Source organism: Carassius carassius, chromosome 46 (genome assembly GCF_963082965.1).
Source record: "Carassius carassius chromosome 46, fCarCar2.1, whole genome shotgun sequence".
Taxonomy (NCBI): Eukaryota; Metazoa; Chordata; class Actinopteri; order Cypriniformes; family Cyprinidae; genus Carassius; species Carassius carassius.
The window spans coordinates 828,552-852,256 of NC_081800.1; the positions used below are offsets into that span (position 1 = coordinate 828,552).

A 23,705-nucleotide genomic window follows, 5' to 3' on the forward strand; every position below is an offset into this window, starting at 1 on the left:
GAAGCACTTAATATAGAAATAAATCAGATCTCACTTCAGAAATTGTTAAATAAAGATGTGGATATAGAAATGTTCCACAGATTAATGAAGTATCTCAAAGATACAGATGTAATAAACAGGATTTAAAGAATTACCACTAAGGTTATTTTCTAGCTTTTTTTTTTGAGTGAGTTTTCATTACCGTCAATGCTCCACACTCCAATCCTTGTAGGTGGCGGTAAATGCACCTAAAGCTGGTTTGCCAACCGCCATAAAACGTCAAAGAAGAAGAAGACATCACCGGGGAGAGAGTTAGGAAACGTGGCCTTATAAGAGATCTGAGCTCATCTCAATGAGAAGCACGCTCAGTTGACAGTCTCAGCATATCTATATTTAAGGCTCACAGTAATTAAACGCGCGAAAACATGGCTGATGTGGAGCAAAACGCAGCTGTGCCAGACGGATCCAGTAACGGCTCGGATGCCGTTAACGGGACCGCTGGCCGGTTCGTGTCCAGTGCCGAGGGCACAGCTCTGGCGTACGGGAGCCTGCTGCTCATGGCCCTGCTGCCCATCTTCTTCGGAGCGCTCAAGTCCGTGGGCTGCTCAAAGAGCAAGGTAATCTAAGTTAATTAGATAAAGTCCACATGAAAGAATGTGCGAAGACAATGTAACGTTACGTTAAAAGCCTCTTGAATATTTCAATCTGTAACTAACTACACGATCAACATTAACTGACGCAATTTGCAAACATGCATTAGTGAAAAGTCTGACGTGCTGCAGTTTAACGAGAATTGAGTTGGTTTGAGAGTTGCATGTTTGTTATAGTGCCATGTGTTACCCAATACATAATTTAATAATCGCATCTACTGAAATGTTGTATGCATGCTTACTGGACATTTGTCAATATTTACTTGTGTAATTATGTAATTCCAAAACCGTATGATTTCGCTGTGTGCTATATTTTGTTCTTTTTGATGGAAGGCATCAGATGACCCTTTTAAAAGACACGTCAGAAGTGAGGCGAGTTTCAGAAATGTTTGAACGTGTTTATGACGTGTGAGAAGGGAACTTCGCCTCCACAGACGTGTGCCACAAAAAAATAAATTTGTTGAGGAGTACATCTCTGCATTAAACTTACCATCTAAATAATACATCATCATAAGAGGTGTAATTTTACCAAGTATTAAACCCTGATACAAATGAAAGAGTACATGTTTATCTATAATCCAGTAATATAAGTTAAAATAAGTAATATCTTAAGTATACTTTCATATAGTCATGTATTTGTATTTTAATTAAAAGGATGGTTAATCAAAATCAAGAACTTCCATAATCGAGTAATCACTGGGTAATCATTTACTCATTTTCATGTCTTTCCAAACGTGCATGATTTTATTTCTTCTGTGGAACATAAAAGTTATTCTAAGACTTTCCTATAATTCAATACTTTTTCCATGTCCCTCAAAGATATGATTTTTGGCTTCTGTATAATAAGTACAATGGCTCATTTCACTGAATTTTACCAAAAACTAGCAATATTAGTAATATTTATAATACATATCATATATGTATCAATTTAAAAAAAAAATAAAAAAAAGATAGTGATGTGATATACAGCCAAGTATGATGACCCATACTCAGAAGTCGTGCTCTGCATTTAACCCATCCAAAGTGCACACACACTGTGAACAAACATCCGGAGAAGTGCCACTCTGTCACTTTAGTTGTTTCTCAATTTATTTTCTGTTATCTTTCCCCCCCATTTTAATTTGTTCACTTTTGCTGTTTTCAGATCTCATCACTTGTAGGCACTGTTCGTACTCTGCTTGCTCCTGGAATAAGCTTTATTTAATATTGTGGGAAGAGGTCTTAAAGCCATAATAACACACTGAATCATAATTTTGGATTGTGAGAAATCTAGATAAATGAAAAATACTAAGAATAAAAATCAAAGTATACTTTCATATTATGATCCAACTGTTTTGATGACTTAAAAAATACAAAATAGACACAATTTTTTAAAAATGTTTATTAAATATTTCAACATGAGTAAAAGTCACAACAAGAACACCACGTGATGTTTCAGATTAAAGTTTAATCATTTGATAACCGATATATTATCGGTTGGGGTTTTTGTAATTGTTTTGCTATAAAATCTTAATTCTTTAACTGTAATTTAATTAACAAAAGTACAAATAAAAGAATTTAAAATATTAAATATATTATTTAAATCTAAACTAGTTTTAATTTTGATGGCTGCAACACACTCCAAAATAAGTAAAATAAAAAATAAAATTAGTAAAATTAAAATTGGGGAAGAGGCAATATAAAAATTAAAGTGAAAGAACACCTCCTGCATGAAACATAATCAAATTAGTAAGTAACCCCTGAATGAAATAACAAAAAAGAAAAATATTAGAATCTCTCAGCTCTATTGAATGTAAGTAATATTATGTTTGGGGCTTTGAATAAACTTGAGCGAGTTTTTGTACAAGTCATCACCCCCAGACCCATATGAAAGTAAAATAGTACTGTCATGAATTTTTCTCATAACTTTATACAACATAAAATAAAAATAGACACCATTATTCTGATTCTCCTGATTAAAAAGAGCCCAAAATCAACATAATCCTTCATTATCTAAAGAGATTGCTCATGAAGTTATAACATGCATAAAACTACACAGGAGACATAAGCTTAGCAAAATAAATAAAATAAATCCAAGGTATCTGTAATGGCGATTTCACTCGTACCCTCATGAAACATATATCATAGAAAAAGGCACGTCATTATTTGCAGAAAATCCATCATTTAGATCCTAAGATATCTCTCATAAATCTATAATACATAAAAATGAATTAGGACATGTAGCTGAGCAAAATCAGAGGTTGCAGTCCTGCCGTTTTGGCTCGTAACTTCGCCAAACATGCATAGATCTTGAACAATCTTAAATTATTTTCAGAAAATTCTCCATCTGTCATGGATGGATGTAAAGATATTTATCATCAAATTATAACACAAACTCCCCAAGTGCGCACATTGTGTAACTTTCTCATGGATTTTTATGCTTGTCATTTCATAACAGACGCTCTGATCATGGAAAACAATCCATTTCATCTTTCGTTCGCAAAGGATACCTAAACCCATGAATTAAAGAAATCAGTTGGAAAGCTCCTTTGAACACTTGGCAAGCAGAAGTTCTCCGGCACCGTGCTGGATTTCTGGCGGGCTGCGTTTAATCCTACATAAAAAAATAATAATAAATCAAAAAATAAAATAAACATCTTGCTAATTGATATCACTTTCCATGTGTTCGCCTTCCAATGGTATGAGAGGTGCAACTTTCACTCTCAACCAAACTAACATTAGTAGCCAATCAGAATGTTTTGCTTTTATAAACACAAGACACGCATAATAGTATTCAACTGCAGAGTCGCAGTCCTGATGAATGGAGAAGCGAGACAGAAAGCTGTGAGGTAAAATGGTCAAATATATCCATCTAGCGCGTATTTACATAGAAAAGCTCAATCTAAAGCAGTGGAGCAAGAGCGTGGGAACTGGGCGGGGGAGGACGTGCCCCCCCCCCCCCCAATATTGGAGATTATCGCATTTGTCCCCCCCCCAAAAAAAATTATACAGCGGAGGAGAAAAATATTAGATTTTGAAATCTTTAACTCGCATGCTTTTATTTTGAAAGCGCAACACACCATCTTGTCACTGGCCAGCCCCTTAATAATAGCTAGCAGCAGAGAGAGAAAACCCCGGCCGCGCTGGCGCTGCGTGCCAACTCTCACCGTCTTCAAGTTCAGACAACACCAGCAAGCGCTGTCTTAAGACAATTGTTCTCTCTCCCTCGCACGTGTTAATCAAAATCAATTGAGATGATTGTAAAAGGTCGGAAGACAGAAGTTTCACGTGGGGCATTTGGATATTTTTTATTCTCCTGAATTACCGCAGGGTGTGACAATTGTGCAAAAAACGTTGCCTTATCTTCTCTGACAATCGTTCTGCAGATTCAGCTGACATAAATTATACTTTCAATAAACGAGAAAACTATCCAGTGATGAAATGTTTTCTGTGTTGACACAAATCTTGTGCGATTTCCTAACCTGCCGGGATAGTCACACCACGCGTGCCATAGTCCTTTAATGACACACTGATATGATTGCCTAAACATATTTACCGGGATTTCTGAAAAGGTCCTGTTCACACATGATCGATTAATGGTAACTTTACCAGTAATTTACCAGTAAATACTGTATGTGTGAAAGGGGCTACACTCTCTGTATACGCTGTGAATTTTAATTGCTTAACGTAATCTGGAAAAACCGTGTGCATTATCTCACTAGATTTGTAACGTAAATCATTTATTAACCTTTGCCAACACCGCAGATATATCAACCTATTAGGGCTGGGCGATATACAAAAAAAAATGATATCTCGATATTGTCAATTTTTACGATATTCGATATATATCTCGATATGTTTGCATTTAAATAATAAAAAATAAAACATGATTTTCTTTTGCCCATTAAAAAAAAAAAAACATTTAGATTAAACAGCTAATTTAAGCAGTTAAAAAATCTAGACCAAGAGATCACTTACTGCTTTTTATTAAATGAATACATGTAGGCCTATATGTAACTGAAGCAGTGCAAATTAAGTAACAGTTACAGAAAGTGCATTCTGTCAACTTTTTAGTGCATGCAATTCACAATTTAAACTATGCAACTGGGATAAGTATTTTATTTTAATTTTTTAACAAGTTTTTAAGCTAAGAACACAAGTCTGTCAACTGTCTGTGGTTTTTTTAGAGAAGCTCTGTGGCATGAAACTATGTTCCTACTGACACTAAAAACCCTCTTAGATGGGGAGCTAGTTGCTGAAGCACATAGCTATTTCTTATATATAAATATATATAAATGAATACCAAAGACTTTTGCATTCTCTCTGTCTATATTATGGAAACTGGTAAACATATCAGTGAAATTCCCCAATAGTAATTCCAAATGGCCATAGCCTATGTTTCTCTATTCAAACATCAGCGGTCGAGTAAGTGCATTTATTTTGCGATCACAAATGCAAATAATACAGTTGAGATCTCACGACAGAACACAGACCGGCTGAACGATGCTTTCATTAGATCGCTCAATTCCAGCTTGTTCGTGTTTTCAGATTATCGTCAGCGGCTCTTCTGCAATGAGGAGTGAGCACGTGCGCATGGTTGCCAGATTGTTTAAAATAAGCAAACACCGGGAAGAAAATGTATCCTTGTAACAGTGGAGCTCTGATTGGGAGATTTAAACTTTTGTTATCTGGCAACCGCTATCATTACAGCTCTCGTAGTAGAGGGGCGTAGAGCAGCCAGCAGTTACAGGTTCCTTTTTTGGACATTCGGCGCGTTCTTTTGGGAAAGTATGCTTGAATTTGAAATATTCGATATTCCCGATATATTCAAATTGTACATCGTCGTCAAAATTATTCCGATAGTATCGCTAATATTCGATATATCGCCCCAGCCCTACAACCTATGTCTAAATATGTCATGTTATATATTATTAAATATTAAAATATTAAATATTAAAATGTAATGAATTTAAACATAAGCCCTATTCGGACAGGGCTAGTTTTCTAAACTACGTTTGAGTTTCGATTCTTACCTACTGACGTCTGCGATTTTCATGTACCAATTCGGACGGGACTAACATCTCCTTGTTTATTACAGAGGTGGGGGGGTCTGATTTGTGCATCTGGGCGTCACAGAGATCACGTGCTCTCTGTATGCGTGCATTGCATTCATTCAGAATGATTGCCACTAGTATTATTACACAATACATACTAAATGGCTAGTATAGCAAAACCATGTTAATGTGTGGTTCCTTTAGTTTAACTTGGTTTCCTGTGTGTGTGTGTGTGTGTGTGTGTGTAGTAGGCTAAACCTACCTTTGTTTAATTTTCATAAAGGTACATATGTAATTAAAACATTATGTAAGTGAGTGCATAAATGAACGTGAGTAATCTTACCTGATGCTGATATTTACAATAGCCGGTATTAACATCTTGCTCTTGATTTAATTCTTTTTATTATTATTATTTCTTTGCCGGTAAGCAAATATATCAAACATGCGCGCGGTAAGAGCATCTACGGTAATTCACATTAGCCAAAACACACAAGGAAACGCGTTGTGAAATAAAATATCACCGGCAATCACAGACATTCGCATTCGGACGGGATTAGTTTTCTCAGAGGATCACTGAGTTTGCTGAAAAACCGTAGGTAATTTGCTCTGGAATTAACACAGAGGTTGTGTGAGAAAAACACAGACGTGGCAGATTCGGACGGGATTAAAATCACCAACTACGTCTGTGAAACACTGATTTCTCTAATGACCCCCTGTAAAACTAGTCCCGTCTGAATAGGGCAATAGTTTAATCAAGCTGTAAAGTGAAACGTCACCAGGCCGTTGGCGCCCTCTGCAGGTATTTGTTTTAATACTTAATGTACTTAAGTTATGTTCATGTTATATATATAGGCATTTTACAGTATGTATTTTAACGGTGTTCAATACAATCTTGTAATTTCTTGGTTTTGATGTTTTATTTGAGCCAATTATTATTGCCTCATCGTTAGTTTATATATAAATAGTCATACTAAAGCCTGGTTTTCACTTAGGTCTGTTTGTTACAAAAAAAAGGATTACTCAGTTGTCAAAATAATCCGTAGATTGATTGATTAACAAAAGAATCATTACATCGTTGCAGCCCCAGATTAGTTAAAATATTTCTAAATACAACTGCATTGTTTTACTTTTTGTAATAAAGACAAACATTTTATTGAAAACTTCTTAAAATATTTTCTCATTCTAGTGAACCAAGTATCTACTTTTGTCACATCTCATGAGCTAAGTGTATTGTCACACCTCTAGTGTCAGTAAGCGATGATATAGCTCATAATTTTTCAAGTGTATGATACAGCTTTCATTCTGCAGGTCAATCATATATTCATGAAAAAGAAAATCAGTTTGAATAAAGAAAGCAATAACTTTGCCATAGTATCTTTTCAAATGTTAAAGTTGTCACAGTCTATGCATGTGCTGCCCCGCCCCCGGAAAAAAGTTCAGGCTCAGGATTTTTTTTTGGCTTTATCCCCTGAGAATGTAAAACCTAGAATGTTTCGGTGACCACCACAGACTGATGAGCAGCTGAAGTCTCGTAAAAAAAACAATTAGTATCCTTGATTTACAAACAATTAAACATTGTAATTAAAAAGTTGCTGTGACACATAGTGTTAAATGTCTCTCTGTCCCAATTATCTTATATTTACAGATTACCATTTATTTGGTCATTGAAAACATTGAAAATCTTTTCTTTGCACTTTTGCCAATCAAATAAACATTAAAATTAAGATTTTATTATAAGATCTTGATTGTATTGCACTTTAAAAAAACTTTTTCTGATTTGGGGTTGTATTTAATCCTATCTAGATGTTTTATGTATTATTGAGGTCTCTAAAAGTTAAAAATGTAGTGATATACATTTCAAAGAGTTCTATGTACTCCTAATTATATAAAACTGTCGATCCATCGCGTTTGTTTCAATTCATAAGGATTAAAACCTCTCGAAAAATATTTGGGTTAACCCTCTGAGGTCTAAGGGTATTTTTGGGGCCTGGAGAAGTTTTGTCATGCCCTGACATTTGTGCTTTTTTCAGTTTCTTATAAATATGTAAATGGGAAAAGTCTAATCTCACTGTAATCAGCACAAACTGGGCTATAATAATGTGTGAGGAGCATGTATGTACATGATTGTATTTTTGAGAAAAAAGTTATTCGTGGTTAGTGAAAAACTACAAATGTTAAATCGGTTGAATAAGGCAATAAAACACATACAGAACAATGGTTCCCTGGACTTTTGAGAACTGGAGCTTGTAGCCTAGAATTTTTCTTTCTAAATTATGTGAAAATCATCTTGTTTACTCAGGAAATTTAAATCAATATATTGTTTTCTGTGACTAAGACACTTTTTGTTGGTAAAAGTCATATGCGAGTAGGCGCCAACTATCATGAATATCATTGTGATTTACACCTGAGAAGACAAAGGCCTGCATAATGAGCTGCATAATGAGCTGCATAATGAGCCTTTCATTCAGCTGTGTGACTAAGAGGGAGGAGTTACAAGAAAGAATGTGAGGACAAAATGTATATAATTTTATGTTTGTAGTTTCAGAATATATCTAATTATCCCAAAACATACTTTAATATTCACTTGCGTGTGCAGATAAAGTTTGTTAGGAAAAATCAAAGCTGACTTTCAAAGCTGATTTTTTTTTTATGCATCATTGCTCCAGTCACACAGTCCTTCAGAAATCCTTTTAATAAATCTGATTTTCTACAAAAAAAAAAAATCATTATTATTCATATTGAAAAGAGCTGAGAATATTTTTTCAGGTTTTTGTGGGATAAATTGAAAGAACGGCATTGTTTGTTACATTTGTTACATTTACATTTATTTGTTACATTTATATTATTTACAACAAGCTTTTGAATGGTATAGTATATTGTTATTGAAACTTCATAATATTTCACTTGATTATACATTTAGTCAGGAATTATAGTTTGGAAAAAGTCTAACTAGTAAAATGTTTACACGTTATGTGAAAACTAGTACAAGTATATAAATAAATAAAAAGAGACTTACTCATGTTTATGATCTCTGCTGAATAAAGTGCTTCATTCTTTTTTTTGAGGAAATCCATTTTTTCAAATCCTGAGGTAATCCACATCACATCTTTTTATGGTGAATTGTCCTATTCCTCTCATCGCGAAGCTAAGAGTAAAATAAAAAAAAACTTGAAGAACAGTCTCGCTGCATTGTCTTCTGTTGTGTGGGCTTATTCAAGCCACGTGTTACATTGAAACATTAGAATCTGAATAGAGCATTCAGTGCGGGGCCGTGGTCTAGAGCTGCAACTAACGATTATTTTATGTCGACTACTCTAACGATTATTTTTATTTCAATAAATAATTAATCTAATGTTCTTTTTTTGATTAGCTAATGAATCCTTTGGATAACTTTACAAAAAATATATAAGTACAACTTCTAATATAATATTTCAACCTTTATTCATTTTCAACCAATGTGGTTGAAGTTTTTACAAAATACAAAAATAAAGAGGCAAAGAAAATTATTTTACTATGGTAAATATGAGTTTACATTTGCGCTTCTAATTAAACCACAGTAGCCACAAATGTACAGTTGTCTGAGACGTCATGAAATGTTCTTTAGTATCACAAACCATAAAATGTAGTCAGGGTTCTGCTATGGTTTAGCATGGTTTCCAGAGATCTGGAGCTGATTCAGGGTAGCTCGGTGGTCTGTGACTGTTGTCTTGCGCCGCGCTGTCTTTTAAGGGGCCGTTCACATATCGCGTCTTTTGCGTGCTCAAGTTCGTTATTTCCAATGTAGGCGCGCGGTATGCGCGCTCATAATGGAAGCGACGCGGTCGCGACGCCCACTCGAAAACAGGCGCATCCGCATCGGGTTAAAAACATCTCAACTTTTCTGAATGCCGCAAGCGCACCGCGGGTCATGTGTCAAGAACTAACCAATCAGTTTCATCCTTTCCCGTAACAACGTTGAAAGCTCAGCTAAGATGAAGGAACTGCTGATCATCGCTGTATATGGATTGCCATTTTGAAATACATTTAGTAGCAGAGCTACTGCAAGCGATTTTTAGTGCTGCAAATCCATTTATCCTTTGCTGAAATTTCCGCGTCTTCAAGGAGAGAGCATGTCATGGTTGCTTAGCAACGGCAGACATCCCAGGGGCGCAACTGCCTGAGCGCTTTGGAAAGGAGAAAGCGGACCTGAACCAGGAAGTTGGTCAGCAGATCACACGGTAACCAGTTAAACCGTAACACCGGAGAGCGCCAGGATGTTTTCCTCTGAGGTGCTCGTGCATCGCAGTTGTGCTGCCGTGGTACACCATATCGGTTTTTCAAAGGGAACAATTGGCCATTTTATTTGGCCTCTGTTTGAAGTATTCCCATACTTTTGATAACAGTGGTCTCTGTTTTTGTGATAGAATGCAACTTTCTCCATTCCCAGTATGCCATTACGCAGGATGTAAACAGAGTGATGCGTCGACGCGTCGTTGCAGCACTAGCGTGGTCACATTAGAAGATAATGAAGGGAGACGTGAAAAACGGACATCGCTTTGTTTTCATATGGATTACTTTATCACAGTTCATTTTAATGACACATGTCTAAATGATCACTGCAGACAAAGGCTGCAGACAGCACACTTTTTGTTATCTTTATTTTATAAATGCACAAAGTTTTATGTCTGTATACAAAAAAATAGACCCTTTACAGATTCGATTGATGTATTGCTCTTATCTGTACGATCAAAACTGAAAGTTTAATAGTGTTTTCTCCAAAGAGAAAGGAAAACTTGAAATTGCATCATATGACCCCTTTAGGACTGATCTAAAGTGATTGTTTAACATTTTACACAATATTAATCCTCAGAATTGGCTTTCTGTTTTTGAAAGCACCTTTTAATTGCTAAAATTATTGGGGTGTGGGGCGGGGGGGTTGTGGCCTTGTGGTTGGAGAGTTTGACTCCTGTGGGTTGGAGTCTCGGGCCGGCAATAGCACGACTTAGGTTCCCACGAACAAGGCACTGAACCCCCAACTGCTCCCTGGGCGCCGCAGCATAAATGATGCCCACTGCTCCGGGTGTGTGTTCTTGGTTTGTGTGAGTTCACTGCTCTGTGTGTGTGCACTTTGGTTGGATTAAATGCAGAGCACGAATTCTGAGTATGGGTCACCATACTTGGCTGTATGTCACTTTTCACTTTCACTAATCATTACAACTTGGTTTCCTAATAATATTTTACATATTTCATATCCTAGGTCAAGGTACACAAGCGTATGGAGCACAAAGTAGACTGTGTGTATATTACTGTAACAGTGTTTCTGTTTCTCTCTGTCAGAGTGCTTCAGATATGCCCGAGACCATCACAAGCAGAGATGCTGCTCGATTCCCCATCATTGCCAGCTGCACTCTCTTTGGCCTATATCTATTTTTCAAGGTGACTTTGTGTGTGTGTGTGTGTGTGTGTGTGTCCCTTCAGTCATAGTGATAGTGATAGATTACATAGATTACAACTTGCTTCATTTTTGTGTTTAGGTTGAATGTGTGGTGTTCAAATGTTAGAGCAAAATGTTAAAAATGATACAACTAGTATCTCGTTAGTTTGTAGTAAATGCAATGTAATTCTTATTTTTAACTACAACATTTGCCTCAAACTCTTAATTTGCTACTTAATAATAGTAAGGTAGTTAAGTTTAGATATAGGTAGGATTAAGGAATCTAAAATATGGTCATGCAGAAGGCATTAATATGTGCTCTATAAGTACAACTAAACAGCAATATGCTAGTAATATGCCTGGTAGTTAATTGGTCCTTAAAGTGTTAATCATTGCTTAAAGTAGGGTTGGGGAAAATGTTAATTTCTGCCATTTAAATGTTTCTGTTTAAGAAACTTAAAAATAAATAGAAAATAACTTTAAATACATTTAAAAAGAACTAATTTTAAATTAATAATTAAACTAAACGCAGCAAGTGTTTTAACAAATCACTATTATATAAACAAAACAAATTCATGTAAAACAATTGCACAAGTGAGGCATGCAAGCATGGGAAAAATTACACACTTCATGTGTAATGATGGGGGCTTTGAAACTTATTTTAATATGCAAAACCGTTTAGCCATTCGTAGCAATGGCAGTTTACTTCCGAGTCTAGAATGGCCCACACATATCCAAAACGGAGCGTTCAGATGAGGGGGATCAAAAACAGGACCGAAAACAATCTATTACTACTAAATTATGATGTATCTTGAGGCAAAAGTGGTTCTCAGAGAACAGTATACATTTTTTAAAAAGGCAGTCCATTAATACTTTAGGCCAGGGTTGTCAATCTGAATTCCTGGAGGGCTGGAGCCCTGCAGAGTTTAGATTCAACCCTAATTAAACACACCTGATCCAACTAATGAAGTCCTTCAGGCTTATTTGTAAACTTCATTGTATGCGTGTTGGAGCAGGGCTGGAACAAAACTCTGCAGGGCTCCGGCCCTCAAGGAACTGAGTTTGACACCCCTGCTTTAGGCTGAATGATGAGTGATAAAAATAATTAAATAGTTTTTACCCTTGATAGTAGAGCTGCACGATTAATCGTTAAAAGATTTTGATTCAGGGGGCTTTCACACTGGCAGTTTAGTGCGAAACACTGCACTAAAGCTCTAATCGGTTTTCTTTTGGAAATATGTTTCAAATTAATCCTGAATGCATTTATGACTGTTATAGCATATTGGTGTGTCACAATCGTGAAATTGATCAAAGAAATCGCGATAGGTTTTTTTTTTTTTTCATAGTTCATTCAATAAATACAGTTAACAATCTAGCTTCTGAGTACTTAGTTATTAACCCGACAATAGCAGGGTCAGTTAATTTTTTTGAAGTGGGCCACACAAACATATGTGTGTGGTTGTGTGGGCCGCAAGCTGAAAAAGGTTGGGAACCACTGATATTATTTCCGTTTTACGCACGTTTCACACATACTCCGTCTGCAGTGCGTATGGTTTGCATATTTTTTTTACGCACCCATGTTAACAAATTCCAGCGTTCATACTGCACACGGTTGTGGTCCGTCAGTGAGTTCCAGGAGCAGTGCGTCTGCAGCAGTGCAGCGATTGTTGACGTACCAAGTCTGTTTTTGCTGTGCTGCGCTGCACGCGCTGAATTAAAGTGACAGCACTGCAAACACCTGATTTTTCATGGTAAAAATTAACATGGATCGACACGGAAATGCAGTCATTTCACAATAAATGTATACTAATTAAAGCCTAATATTTCACATGCAACACATGGGTTTTGGCTAGATTTAAAACAAGAAAAATGTCAACTTTAGAGAAACAAGGCAACATTATATATGCACTTTTATAGAGACAGAAAAAAAAAGTTAAGACCTGTTGGATTGCGTGTAATAAAGATTTAAATGCAAAAGGCACGAGAGTCGACTGTTTGTCAGTGGTGAGTTTTAATTTTAAATGTTTGTGATAGCCTAACAAGAAAATTAGGCTAATGTTGTGTTTAAATGTGTTGCAGCTTGTTTCAGCAACTTATTATAAAAACCTAGCAGTCAAATGCATGAGTAATATGTCGTTTATATTTGAATTTAAATGTCTATGAAAGATTGTTACTGTACTGTGATGAAAGAGTGTCACAATGCTGAAAAAGCTTTTTGATTTAAAAAAAAAAATTTTTTTTTTACATGATTTGAAATCAAAATAATGGACAAATGTTGTGTTTTGTGGCTTAAACAGCCGCGGATCAGTAGTGGACTGCAAACGTGTCCTGTGTGAAGGCACAATGAGTCCGTGCTGCTTCAGCACCACATACGTAACGTAACGCACACGGACTGCATACGCACTGCAGATGGATTATATGTGAAACAGGCGTTACAGTCATTTATATTATCACAGAAATACTGGGATAAAATTTATAGTTCAGATATAAACATTGATGTCTATGGCAAAATAGAGCAAATCCCCTTTTGAAAGCACTGAGCTTCAAATAATGTTTGTCGATTGCATTGTTTTGCCACAAGATGGCAGCAAGTGACTTAAATGTATTTGTTAATGAATGAATTATTCATTCAAGAGAATCGTTCAAAAACGCTGAATCATCCATTAATGAGAGCACACACTTCCGGAGAGCACACACTCAGCATGTTCCTCTGACCATTAACGGTGTGACTGTGGAGAGAGTGAGCAGCACCAAGTTCCTGGGTGTGCACATCACAGAGGACCTCTCCTGGACTGAAAACACAGCAGCACTGGCCAAGAAATCACAACAGTGTGTCTACTTCCTCCGCAAACTGAGGAGAGCCAGAGCCCCGGCCCCCATCATGTACAGTGTAAAACAGTTCGAAAAGATAATGGACAAGGAAGTCAGGGGTGGCGAAAAAAGGCTCTTTATTTTCTCTGAAATAAAACCGAATAAACAAAAGTAAACTGCGGCTCGGCTCTCTGCCTTCACACATCTATCTTCACACGCACACACACTGCTCAGCTCTGGCTCTCTCAACCAACCCTTCGCCGGTCTGCTCGGCGCTTATAACTCCTCTCTCCCCAATCACTGGAATTACAAACAGGTGTTAATCATTAATCATTTGACCTCCTTATTACCGCTCGTCCCCACATTCTTTCTCCCGCTGCAGCTTTTCGGCTTCCCACGCCCCCCTCGCCACATACCCCCACCGCCCGACTCAGGCCGGGGAGCACTCCGGCCTGCAGCAGCCCCCCCACCCCCCCCCCCATTCCTGGAGAGGAAATCGGCCACCGCCATCTGGGCCCACGGCCTGTGGATCACCTTGAATTTAAAAGGCTGTAAAGCGAGATACCAACGGGTGATCCGCGCGTTGGTATCATTCATGCGGTGGAGCCACTGGAGGGGCGCGTGGTCCGAACAGAGGGTGAATTCACGTCCCAGGAGGTAATAGCGCAGAGTGAGGACAGCCCACCGAATGGCTAAACATTCTTTTTCAATGGTGCTGTATCTAGTCTCTCTCTTTGAGAGCTTTCGACTTAGATACAGCACCGGCCGCTCCTCTCCTGCGACCACCTGAGACAGGACTGCCTGTCCTACGCGTCAGTCTGCAACAAAAACGGGAGATTAAAGTTAGGAGAGTGCAAGAGCGGCCCGCCGCACAGGGCGGCCTTTACCTTGGTTAGGGCCTGTTGGTACGGCTCCGTCCACTGGACCGGATCTGGTGCTTCCTTTTTGGTGAGATCAGTCATAGGACTGGTGAGCTCCGAATATTTAGGAATAAACCTTCTATAATATCCCACCAGCCCCAGGAATGGTCTCACTTCCTTTTTGGTCTTGGGGCTTGGGCAAGCCGCAATTGCTGCTGTCTTGTCAATTAGGCGACGCACCTGCCCATGATCCAAGTGGAAGCCCAGATACCGTAACTCCACCCGCCCAATTGCACACTTCCGTGGGTTCGCCGTGAGTCCAGCCACCCTTAAGGACCTCAGGACCGCACGCAGATGTTCCATATGGCGTACGCGCAATGGGGCCGGAGAATTTTGTCCTTAAGACGCTGAAAGGTGGCGGGAGCCCCGAAAAACCCAAATGGAAGGGAGACAAATTGGTGCAACCCAAACAGCGTGGTGAAGGCTGTTTTTTTTTGGATAATGGCGACAAGGGGATCTGCCAATACCCTTTTGTTAAATCCAGTGTCGAATAAAAGCGAGCCGAACCTAACCGATCAAGCAGCTCGTCAACTCGGGGCATTGGATAAGCGTTGAATTTCGACACGGCATTCACCTTTCTATAATCAACACAGAAACGGACCGAGCCGTCGGTTTTAGGGACTAAAACTATCGGGCTCGCGCAGTCGCTATGCGATTCTTCTATTACTCCCAACTCTAGCATGGCCGTTAATTCATCTTGAACCACCTTTTTTTTTTGTGTTCCGGTAAACGATAGGGGTGGCTGCGCGCCACTTCCCCGGGGACCGTTTCGATATGGTGCTGTATGAGATTCGTGCGACCCGGCAAGGGGGAAAATAAGTCCGCAAAATCTGCTTGCAACTTGGCCACCTGCCGCGGCGAGAGGTGATCTCCCCCAGGGACCACCGAGATCATCCTCTGCTGAAATTGTCACGGCTAACTCAACCGAGGTCCCCTCATTCCACCGTTTTAGAAGGTTGAGATGATAAATTTGATGTGAATTCCCTCTATCCGATCGCACCACCTCATAATCGAGATCCCCCACTCGCCATGTAACCACAAACGGTCCTTGCCACTTCGCGAGTAATTTAGAACTGGATGTTGGAAGTAACACAAGCACTTTCTCTCCCGGTGTAAATTGACGCACTCGCGTACCCCTGTTGTACAGCCGACTCTGTTTGTCTTGAGCCTGGAGCAAATTCTCCATAGACAGCCGCCCCAGAGTGTGAAGTTTTGCTCGAAGGTCCATGACATCCTGATTTCACTACGGCTGTTTGAAGGCCCCTCCTCCCAAGCCTCCCTAATGACGTCAAGCACCCCGCGGGGCTGACGTCCATAGAGAAGCTCGAATAGGGAAAACCCTGTGGAGGCTTGTGGAACCTCCCGCACTGCGAACAATAGGGGCTCGAGCCATTTAACCCAATTTTTGGCGTCCTCCTTAACGAACTTACGAACCATGGATTTCAATGTGCCCAAAAAAACACTGCTGAAGTGCAGATTTAGTTTTTTGTATATTGATTATATTCAAGTAGGTTTGGCCTCTTGTTTATTTTGGTTTGTAATTTAATTTCATGTTTATACATTTGTCAATATTTAAATGTTTTACAAGAAAGTACACTGCACTATATAAGTATTTAAGTACACTCCCTGCATTATGCACTTTTAGTACTTACATTTGTGTGTTCTAATCTAATGCTGCTGTTGTCTTCTGTGCCCAGACTTGAGTTTTATTTGATGTTTGATACATTCAAGAAGCGTGTTTCAGGTAAAATTAAAGGTTCAGTTCATATATCTGACTGCTTGTATTTATTGGCAAAATTGAAAAATAAGGATGCAGTGCATCATCAATGCATCGTGATGCATCGAGATAATCGAATCGAACTGAATCGATGACTTGATAATCGTAACCGAACCGTGAGACCAGTGTAGGTTCACACCTCTACTGATCAGGCTGGAGAAGCCGTCCGTCGATGTTCCGGACCCGGTCATACGCGTTTTAAGCGTCTCATCACGAGACTGCTCCAGTGGAAAGTCATCTAGCTCAGGGGACATGAAGTCCGCCCTTGCTCCCCCGAGGTAGCCGAGCGATGAACTGTTCCAGTACCACCAGATTGACCACTCCCTCGACATCGCGATCCTCCGCCAACAACCACCTGCGGCAAGCGTCCCGGAGCTGTTGGGCCATCACGAAAGGCCGGCCGCTGTCCCCCAGCTCCCTTGACCGGAAGCGTTGCCGATGTTGTTTGGGGGTACGGCCGACTCGCTGAAGGATGGCCCGCTTTAGGTCGTCATAGGCCAGGAGGTTCGCTACAGGCAGCTGTTGGGCCGCCACCTGTGCCTCCCCAGTCAGCAGCGGGATGAGGCGCACCGGCCATTGGGTGCGCGCCCAGCCACACGCCTCCGCTGTCCTCTCAAAGAGGTCCACAAATGCCTCTGGATCGTCTTGTGGACCCATCTTCATCAGCGGGACGTGCGCTAAGGAAGGGACTGCTGCTGGGGCGCCCTCCCGGCCAAGAAAGCTCTGGAGGACTCGCCGGTCTTCATCCTGGGCCTGGACCAACAGCCGGAAGCGATCGTCCTGCTCCAACTTGAGGTCCATCAGCGCCTGATGTTGGGTTTGGTGAAGACCGGCGAGTGACTTCACCAGCTCCGCAAGTGGCGTTGCTGTCGCTGGCTGCATGGCGGCATGCTGGCTTCCTTGTCCCGGGTTTTCGGCACCAGTGTAAAACAGTTCGAAAAGATAATGGACAAGGAAGTCAGGGGTGGCGAAAAAAGGCTCTTTATTATCTCCGAAATAAAACAGAATAAACAAAAGTAAACTGCGGCTCGGCTCTCTGCCTTCACACATCTATCTTCACACGCACACACACTGCTCAGCTCTGGCTCTCTCAACCAACCCTTCGCCGGTCTGCTCGGCGCTTATAACTCCTCTCTCCCCAATCACTGGAATTACAAACGGGTGTTAATCATTAATCATTTGACCTCCTTATTACCGTTCGTCCCCACATTCTTTCTCCCGCTGCAACTTTTCAGCTTCCCACGCTCCCCCCCCCGCCACATACACCTTCTACAGAGGCACCATCGAGAGCATCCTGTCAAGCTGCATCACTGTGTGGTATGGTGCCTGCAACGCATCCTGCCAGAAGACTCTGCAACGAATAGTGAGAGCAGCTGAGAAGATCATTGGTGTCTCTCTCCCCTCCCTCTAGGACATTTACGGAACCCGTCTCACTTGTTAAGCCCTCTGCATCACAGGTGATCCCACTCACCCATCACACAGCTTCATTGCTGCCATCAGGGAGTGGACTGTGGAGACTCCAGGCCAGGAACAGTGACTGAAGGACAGCTTCATCCATCAGGCTGTCAGGAAGCTAAACTCGCTCCCGAACTTGCCCCCGTCCCTCTTCTTCCCCAGGCATCACTGAACTATGCTAACATACAACTAACCCCACTAACATACAACGACATGCACCAGTCACTTTGTGAAAATCATCACATTAGAATGATTTCTAAAGGATCATGTGACTCTGAAGACTGGAGTAATGATGTTGAAAATGCAGCTGTGCTTCAGAAATAAATTACACTTTAAAATATGTTCCAATAGAAAGCAGTTATTTTAAAGTGTAAAAATATTTCACAATAATTACTACTTTTGCTGTATTTTGGATAAATGTAGGCTCTGTGAGCAGAAGAGAATTATTCAAAAAAAAAACTTTTGGACTGGTAGTGTATATTAAAATGTTTAATAATTCATTCAAATTTTAAATAGACTGCAGCAATAATATTTTGTCACACATTATTTTGTTTAGATCGTGGGAGAATCGTGATCTCCATTTGAGACCAAAAAAATTGTGATTCTCAATTTATCCAGAATCGTGCAGCTCTACTTGTTTGAAAACTTATCAAACATGTATTATCATTCTATGTAATGTTTATGCGCTAAAGCAGATCGAAACATTGTTAATGGCTCCACACCAATTATCAGCTCGGCTCAAATGGATTCACAGCACAAGCATTTATTCTAGTAGGACCGTAGAGCCATAGAAACCATATAGTTACATTTTGCTATGGTACATATTGCTAGAGGTGCTATGTGTGGTTCTACCTTTGGTTATCATAATTGTGTGATACTCTGGATGACCAATGATTAATTTGAATGAAAGTAGAGTCCTAACTCAGACATCAGAATATTTCAATTTTACACCTTTTCTTAAATATGAGGCTGTTACAATCTTTACAGATGTTACTGTTTTTGTTAATGAGCATAAATTTACATCTGCACCGTGCCATCAGAGTCAGGGAACACAAACCTGTTTCATGATATTAAACCGAAACCCGTTAGAACATGCAGAAACTATGAATTTCGTTACTTTAAGAGATGTTGTTAAGGATAACAGACTGGATTAACTTAATTTTACTCATGCACATCTTAGATTTGTGGGAAAATTAATTAATTAACTAACTTTCACTCAGGAGAAATCTGCCTTTAAACTTGAAAGAAATAAAGACTTGACATTTGAGACATGACGTATGAAGTTATCATGCCAATTTTGACCATTTTACCCAGCCCTAGGCCTCTTTAATTACAAAATACACCTTTTCTGTTAACTGAAATATGCATATCTTGCTACTTGACTTAAAAGTATTCATTAAAATGTTTTTGACTTTTTTTTTTCCTTGTAGATTTTCTCGCAAGAGTACATTAACTTGCTGCTATCCATGTATTTCTTCGTGCTTGGAATATTAGCGCTGTCTCACACAATGAGGTATGAAAATGCATACAACCTCTAAATTGTTTCATGATTTTTGGAATTGTTTAATGCTTTTAATATGACATGATTTAGGTTAACTACTTTGGTTTTGCTGTCCCAGTCCGTTTATGTGCAGAGTTTTCCCTGCTAACTGGCCAAATAAGCAGTACCAGCTGCTGTTCACCCAGGGCTCAGGAGAAAGCAAAGAGGGTGAGAAGTGTTTAGACATTTACAAAATAAAAATAATAAATTCTGTCTGTGATGGAAAAGTTCTGTATAAATACTCTTAAACTTACCTGTTATTTCCTACAGAGATTGTCAACTATGAGTTTGACACCAAGGATCTGATATGCCTGGGAATCAGCAGTGTGGTAGGGGTCTGGTATGTCCTGAAAAAGGTAGAGTAGATCTTTAATTTAGTTTAATTTAATAAAATGTAGTTTAATTTTGCTGATCACTGATGTTTTACATAGGCCAAATGGATTGTTAGTCTTGCACATGCATATTCAGTGTGTACATGTGTAAATACAGTAAACGGCAGTAGTTTCAAGTTAAGTACCTGCCCTTAAACTATATTTTGTCTTGGTCACACTGACCAAACTGATGACTTTGTTTCATTGTAATACGTTGAAAAATATAGAAATATTTGACATTTATGCATGAAAGCATTGGGCATCATTCACTAATATCTAATAACATACTAATTGCATGTTTATATGTGCTTGCATATGCATGCATACAAATTTACCTTTACCCTTATTATTTTAAGTAAGCAAGCCCATGCTATGCTCACAGCTAGAAATTAAACAATCTCCACATTTACATTGGACAAACGCATTTATTCCAAAGTGACTTTGGATATCCAAATCTCCAAATTTTATGGAGATTGGGCTGTAGGTGAATATATTCAAAGTATGTGTCTATTGTCATTTACTTTGAATTTGCCACAAGTGATATTTTTAATAACAGATTTAAGTGGTTACAAGCTTGCTAAATAATACTTAATATTTCTATATGTGCTTAAATGACTTTAAATTCAGGAACCCTGGTAATTGCTGCTATATATATATATATATAATATTACGTGCTAAAACAGAATATCATAAAACACAGTAGGCTACGCGCTAAAACATATTGTGAACAGCCTGAGTGACAGCACTAATTTGAACATTAATTTTAATGTCTGTATTTATAACAATAACCATTTTTATGTTTAAACCATGAGCATGTCCACAGTTCTAGTTATTGGCGGTACCCTCGGTTACGGTCTCCTTCCTCTGCTGGCTTTCACTGCACTTCACGCTCCGGGCCGGTGATCTGTCCATCTCTCATACCGTCAGATTCTGTCCCCTTCCATGATGAAAGTAGGTAGTACTTATAAGAACCTGCCAAATCGAGGGCAAGCTTTTAATTTATATAGTATATTAATTATACTAATATAGAGCGTTACACGGCCCGGCCCGGGGTTAATCAGATTCCCCTGCCTGCCTGAGTCGCTGTCCTCATTACACAGCTGCTGTTGCAGCCATTATAATAGTTTAGTTTTGGTTTTTAATTATAAAGTGGTCATATTTCGTTTCGATTCTTTATTAATTTAATTCAGAAATTAAACATTTTTTAAATTCAAGTTTGTTTTTTAAATAGCCTACCCAGCGGCCAGCTCAAGACAGTAAGTTCAGCATTTTTGTCAGTTTATCCTTGTCAAAAAAATAATAATAAAATAAAAGATTAAGGTCATATTTTAGTAATTAAGTAACAATTACGACAGTGAAATCATGTTACATTGCATGAAGTAAAATCGAATATATTACACCTGTATACTCCGCCAAAAAAATCTATTAAAAAAAGTATGTGGCACCTGTCATTCTTAACGTTTAAAACGCAAAACAGCAATAGGCTTACTGACGATTTTTTAAACACATTTATTTCACGAGAAACTCGTTCATATTAAATTGTTCCGTTTCTTTTTTCAACATACTCAGAATTTGATTCGTTATTATTTTCGTGCTGCAAATGTTAAACAGGAAAATATAATTGATTGACATGTCACTTGAAAGGAGGCGAATATCTCACTACAAGATTGAAGAGTGTAAAACATTTATTGTTTGTATGTTATCTTAATTGACAAAAGCCTGACATTTTATTCATTCAAAAATTAACAAATTTTAATGCAGCTAGCTCATAATCATGACTTAATACGTGAGAAACAGGAAGCTTCTCGCTCAGCATAGTGGGAGTGCATCGTTCTGTTAACTTAGTGGTTTGTTATTTTGAGTCTTTGGGACGCGGTGACAAAGGAGATCCTCTCACAACATAATGCTTAATAAATCTATTGCGTTTGCCACTCAAAAACATTCACGTAATCATGCTGCACGTATCAGTAGTTCTCTGCTCCGGTGTTAGTGCTCACACTGCATGCATACCGCACGCTAATTAAACTGAAGCGATCTGGTCCACTTCTTCCATCCAACAGCGTCCTCTAGCGTGGCACAGAGCAATCACAGTCAACCGAACCGGGCTTTGGGGGTAAGACGCGCTCGTTCACGCTTCACGTCTTTAGAAAATAATTGCATTACCTAATTGATAATTGGTCATTAAATTGACTAGTCGAATATTCGAAAATCGTGACCCATCTCTAATGTGTGTGTATATATATATATATATTTATATTTGTGTGTGTGTATATATATATATACATACACACACACACACACACACACACACATATATATATATATATACACATGTACCTAGTATTATAAATCGATTTAAATATCCAGTAAATATTACAAAACAATCCTCTTTTACTATATTAAATTTGAGTTTATCATGCATCTTTGAAATAAAGCTTGATGTCTTTTGTCTGTACAGTCAGCATTCTTTCTCTGAATTATATTGTGCGCAAATTTTATTTTCTGTGAAAGATTGCTAAAACGATTTAGATTGGTCTAAAAAAGTTGGTTGTCCTTTATTTTTATTTTTTTCATCTTCAAGACTGGTCAAAACCTTTTAAATTCTAAACTACCATAATTCGTCAAATAAACGCCGGGCCTCTTATAGTGGCCGGGGGCGTGGTCAACATGGACAAATAAAGGCTGGGGAAAAATTTGTGCAGCAGAGCCAGAAAACGAACATACATACCCACTGCCGGAGCGTTTCTCGTTCTCGAGTCAAGAACCGGTTGCAGCGGTTTTCGAATCACCAGTACTCTGAACCGAGAACCGTTTCTGTCAGACGCGTCTGATTCGAGAGCCGAGGAGCTGATGATACTGCGCATGTGTGATTCAGCGTGAAGCAGACCGACACACAGAGCGTCTGAACCGAACTGATTCTTTTGGTGATTGATTCTGAACTGATTCTGTGCTAATGTTATGAGCCCTGTCCACTGCAACGCTTTCGCTTTTAATTCAAAACGGGTTGTTTAAAACAATTACTTATCAAACAGATGGAATTAGAAATAAAAGCCTGCTTCAAATAAAAGCCTGTTACCTTCTGCAGTTCAGGTAAATAAAGGCACCGGCTTTTATTTGATGAATTACGGTAATTAGACTAATCTACCTTTTTGTAACAAAGACTGATTACTAGATACTGATTATTCAGAATGGTATCTGCCGATACAGATACTGTTCATTCAAGATTAATTTGCACTGTAACTTGGATTAAAGTGGAAGTGACTCAGGCTCCGTGTGTCGCTTGTACTTAAGCTTCTACAGCCATCTGTCAAGCCACATTTAAGAGTGTCACAACAGCATTTATCATTAGAATTTTGTGATCAAATGTACAAGACTTTGAAAGCTGCAACTTTGTTTCTTATCAGAAGTAGCAAAGCACAAAACTTCTTTTCGATAATTGGATTGGAGATATATTAAAAATATTTTGTGAAAGGAGACCTGGCAATCCTGGCTTAAACTACAGGTGGTTCATAGGGTTAGCATTAACGGTGCTGCATTAATGTGACATTAAATTGAGATCCTGACTCTGTGGTCACTAAAAATCCCAAAGCACTTCTTATGAAGTGTAGGGGTGTGTCCTCTTTTTTGAGGTCCATGGCGTCATCATAATCCCCATCTACTGAACTGGCTCTGTCGGTCTCTCAGCTCTCCACCTGTAGCTGGTGTGTGGTGAGCGCACTGTGGATGAGGAGAGACCCCGATATGATTGTGAAGAAC

The 23,705-nt window shown here is 38.9% G+C and overlaps 1 protein-coding gene across 2 annotated transcripts in view; it reads left to right on the forward strand.

Moving 5' to 3' along the window:
• The first annotated feature begins 252 nt into the window (after window positions 1-252).
• LOC132129285 (minor histocompatibility antigen H13-like) overlaps window positions 253-23,705 on the forward strand; it is a 45,458-nt gene continuing 22,005 nt past the window's right edge. The window contains exons 1-5 of one of the 2 annotated variants that reach the window (XM_059540815.1): window positions 253-596; window positions 10,979-11,077; window positions 19,469-19,551; window positions 19,658-19,746; window positions 19,849-19,934. In XM_059540815.1, coding sequence (XP_059396798.1) covers window positions 405-596; window positions 10,979-11,077; window positions 19,469-19,551; window positions 19,658-19,746; window positions 19,849-19,934 — 549 coding nt within the window. In that variant the 5' untranslated portion in view covers window positions 253-404. The remainder of the gene's footprint in view (window positions 597-10,978; window positions 11,078-19,468; window positions 19,552-19,657; window positions 19,747-19,848; window positions 19,935-23,705) is intronic. The other variant, XM_059540816.1, reaches the window with a different exon arrangement.